The 4,551-nt window shown below is 41.3% G+C and overlaps 1 protein-coding gene across 1 annotated transcript in view; it reads right to left on the bottom strand.

The window, feature by feature from the left end:
- Positions 1 to 4,551, bottom strand: part of TMEM27 (transmembrane protein 27) — a 28,351-nt gene that overhangs the window by 14,041 nt on the left and 9,759 nt on the right. The window contains exon 4 of the mRNA XM_006775211.2: positions 1 to 85. This exon is cut by the window's left edge and continues 10 nt beyond it. Within this exon, the coding sequence (XP_006775274.1) occupies positions 1 to 85 (85 nt within the window). The remainder of the gene's footprint in view (positions 86 to 4,551) is intronic.

Raw genomic sequence — 4,551 nt, 5'->3', positions numbered from 1 at the left:
AAGTGTATAGTTTTTCATAGGATCTGTAACCACAAACCAGAATGACACCCTCTGGGTTATATTGCAAAGTAAGACATGGGAAATTCTGCAAATGATGGGAAGAAAAAAAAACACTGTAAGCAAATTATACCACATTTCATTGGACCATCTACTCTGGTGTTATTGCCATCTTAAGAGATGTCTTAGCTATCAATGAAAAGTAATTTCTACCATTATGAAGAGAGGTATTATTAAGAATAAAATTACATAGGAAATTTCTTTTTTTCAAAATCATATACTTGAGGACCATTCCTTAAATAGGACTCTACCAAAAAAATAAAATCAAGAAGAATTCTTTAGTAGAGAGCTTTAGGGACCTCACTTTCCATCACCTGTTAGCTGGCAGCACCCCTGCCTTCCAAACACTGGGCCTCTCTGAATCACTGAAGCTTCTCGGATCCAGATAAATCCATTGCGCACTCTTGATCCAATAGTAGCTCTAATGGCCACTATTTCTGTCCCTCTCCCACTCCAGTATTGGGGCTGGATCAATAACAAACCTACAAACTGAAGTGTTATGTTCAGTTTACCATAAACCTTTGAACGCTGTTTTTGCAGTTACCTGCTTTCCAACCGTAAATTGGAAATGTGCTTCCCTCTATTCATATACATGTATCCAACCACCCAAGGGCACCCTGACCTCTGTGCTAAGGAGACAGTACTGAGGCCTCTCAGCCAATGCAAGAAAAGAAAAGGGAAATTTGACAGACATATCTGGGTCTGGTTTGAGACCCAGACACCAAGAGGAGGCCAAGCACTCTAGGCTTGGCCTCCAAGTCCGTATGGAGAAACGGAGTGATCCTTTCCCTTGTGCCCAGGCCTGGGACTCTGCTCCTGGTGCAATAGGTTGAAAGGAGGACAATACCACTACCCTGCCGTTCCTGTCTGTCATCCACCCTGATGCAAGGACATCACCAGCACAGGTCACAGAGTCACAGCTGGAGACTGTGAGAGAACTGTCATGCTGGTGTCTTATTATTTGAGGCCCTGCCACCACCAACTCCTAAGACTCAAAACCACAGTTCTTTTACCCTGGTGAGTACTACTCTGCCCCTGCCTGAGCCAAGGATACTACCAGGTCACCCACCACCATCCCAGCTGGCAGGTCTGCCAAGCCTCAGAACCCCCTCTCCTTGTCTGGTAGCACCCACATATAGAATCACTGCTAACAATCAAACATTTGCCTTCCTCCCACCCACCCACTCACCCCTACTGCCTTTTCCTAGGAACACACTAATGAGGAAGGCATTTTTCACCCCTGCCTGTCCAGTTTGCATACTAAAAAGTTTGTTCTTATTTTAAACATTAAGTATAGGCATCGTTATTATCTTGGAGATTGTCACAGTCTTTCTTTCAAAGATTCACATAATAGGATTCTTCCACTCCAGCTTGGTACTGTTAACATTTGGGGACAATTCTTTCTTGCTTGTCGGGTGCTGTCCTCTGTATTGCAGGGTTTCAGAAGAGTCCCTGGTCTCTAACCTCTAGGTGCCAGCAGCATACCCACATTGTTAAAATGTCATTGCCAAATATTCCAGGATGTGGGGGTGGAGAGGCTTGGAAGGAGGGGTGTGTGTGTGTGTGTGTGTGTGTGTGTGTGTGTGGGTGAGAGAGAGAGAGAGAGAGAGAGAGAGAAAGAGAGAGAGAGAGAGAGAGAGAGAGAGAGAGAGACCGAGACCCTATCATGGCCCACGTAGGTGTGAAGCAGACAGAGAAAGGCTTTAGGGCCAGATCTGCGCTGAAGAGAGAGAGAGAGAGAGAGAGAGACCGACCCTAGTGGAGAATCTCTGAGAGACAGTGACCTCTACTGGCAGAAACTGTTAAGCTTGTTCTCCCAAAATGTGTGAGTTAAAACATGTCCAAAATACAGAAAGATGAACAAAATAAAGTGCATGCTTGGCAAAATTATTTTCCCTAATTTTGTAGAATGCTGTAGTGTGTGAATTATTCATGATTTTGCCCTTATTAATAATCAGTGTAAAGTTGTTGTTTTTTTTAATGAGCTACTTATTTAAGCTCTGCAGGTTGTCAAAAATAAAGTAAGATAGCAACAAATGCTGGTAAAGATGCAGAGAATTGGAATCCCAAGCACTGCAGTGAATGTCCGTGGGTCCAGCCATTCTGGAAGTGTTTCCTAGAGCAGAATGTGGCTACCAGCAGTTCTCTTACAGAGAGAGAGAAAGAGAGAGAACTATATCAGTGAGACTGTTCTCTGTCAAACTCTTTCTCAGAGCTGAGAACTGGAACAACCTCGATGTCCATCAGTAGGGGAATGGATCACGTAAATCTGGTCTGTGCTATCAAGCGAGTCAACAGATTCAAGGAAAGAAAGAGCCCAGGGCATCTGGACTATTGAGACGGATAATTCTGTGTTGGGTAGCTGTGCTGTGCATTGCAGGATGTTTAGCAGCAACCCTGGCCTCTCTCGAGTAGTTGTCATTAGGCCACCTCCGCTAGTGACAATCAAAAATGTGGCTCAGTGGTTGGGTTTCAATCCTGAAAGACAAAGATCACCTCCAGTGGAAAGCTACTGAACTAGAGCTACACTTTTATAAATAAAAGGATAAATCTCAAAAATACATTTATTGAATGAAAAGGATGGGAGGTGTAATGTTATATGTAGCACATGCCATTTATATAAATTAAACAAACACCAAGGAATACTGCTGGCATAAGAGAGGAGGCAGGAGCCAAGGAAGTGGTCATTTGAACACTTGCCTATGATTTTCTTCCCACCTAATATCTCTTTAAATACTGCTCAAACATGAATTTTGTGGTATTTGTCTTTAGAGGCAGAAAATAGCTGTACTCTCCCTTGGAGCTTGATTTCTAAAGGGGTGGGGACAGAAGATAACCAAGTAAATAAATGTACACACTGCCAGGTGGGAGAAATGCTGTAAGAAAAATAAAACAGGAAGAGGAATGCATACACTCCATCAATTCTTCCCTGTGTCCTCCTCACCATGAAACTACACTGTCTCTTACTATGAATTCAAGTTATTTATTCAGTGTTTCTTGGTGTGCCAACTCATGTTTTAATACAGCACTTTGGCAAATAAAGTAAAAACATTTGAAATAAAAATTCCCAAAAGACTAAAATGATGCTGAAAAGAGTAAAACCAACATTTTCAACGAAGACAGTTACTGTTAAATACAAAAAGTCTTGGACTAAAACTCTATAAATGACACTTTTCTTTTGGGGATTACTTCCTGCTATTTGCTAGATTAGAGACTAGGCTTTTCACTCTACATGACTAGAAAGGGCTTGAGATCTTAGTGTGTTAATGAGAACACTGCTGGCATTTTGAGTAGGAAATTCCTCATTATGTGGCAATGTCCTGACATGGGTATCACATTGGTTATCTCTCATCCCCACCTTCTAAATGCCACAACAATCTCCTATAATAGATATAACCCAACAAGACACCATTTCCATATGCAACCTTGATATGCTACATGGCTGGAATCAGTACTATACCCAGGTGAAAAACACTTATAAATCTCTTCAGACATGTCAAGGTCATGAAAAACAATGGAAGATGGAGAAACTGTTAAATTGAATCAGCCTAAAGAGGAATAGATTCTAGAACAGAAACAGGACATTAGTCTAAAAAAGGGAAATCTGAAAAATGCCACAGTTTAATAACATAGAGCCAATGTTAATTTCTTAATTTTGATATATTTATCATAGTTATTTAACATTAGAGGCCTGGTGCACGAAATTAGTGCATGGGTAGGGTCCCTAGGCCTGGCCGGTGATCAGGGCCTATTATGGCCTTCTGGCTGCTAACCGGGGCCTTCATTCCGTGCCGCCCCCAGGTGGTCAGCACATGTCATAGCGAGTGATTGAACTCCCAGTCTCCCAGTTGAACTCCCAAGGGGACACTGCATATTAGCCTTTTATATATACAGGTAATAACATTAGGAAAATGGGTCTAGAGTAAAAATTCTGACCCTCAGTGCATTTTAGGCTGGCTAATTCTTACTTGTGAGAAGTTGTCTATTCTTTTGAAGGATTTATGCAGCATGCCTAGGCTCTACACACCAGATGGCAAGAACATATCAAATTGTGAAAAACAAAATGCCTCCAGACATTTCCAAATATACTCAGGAGCACTGAAGGGACAAAATACCCTCAGGTTGAGGACTACTGGGATACAGAATCTCTCTGCATTATCTCTGCAATTCTCTTGTAAATATATCTTTTTTTCAAATTAAATACAAACACACAAATACAGGAGCAAAGCAGTTATTTTTAAAGTTCCCTGGGCACACTAAAATGACCTACAAGAATAAAATAAGACAATGGATTAAAAATAGTTCTTACTTGCTTCATGGACAAAGAGATAACAGATACACATGTACTTAGAAAATCAGGAAGAGCTGTGTTCAAATGCAAGATAATGGCATCTGTCAGCATAAGGGTGCTTTTAATATTTACACAAAATTTTAAAAATGTGTTCTGTTGTGTACTAAATTTTACCCAGTATTTATTAGGATACGTCCCCCGCC

The sequence above is a fragment of the Myotis davidii genome, unplaced genomic scaffold (genome assembly GCF_000327345.1).
Source record: "Myotis davidii unplaced genomic scaffold, ASM32734v1 scaffold889, whole genome shotgun sequence".
Classification (NCBI taxonomy): domain Eukaryota; kingdom Metazoa; phylum Chordata; class Mammalia; order Chiroptera; family Vespertilionidae; genus Myotis; species Myotis davidii.
This window is presented reverse-complemented; position numbering and strand designations above follow the sequence as displayed.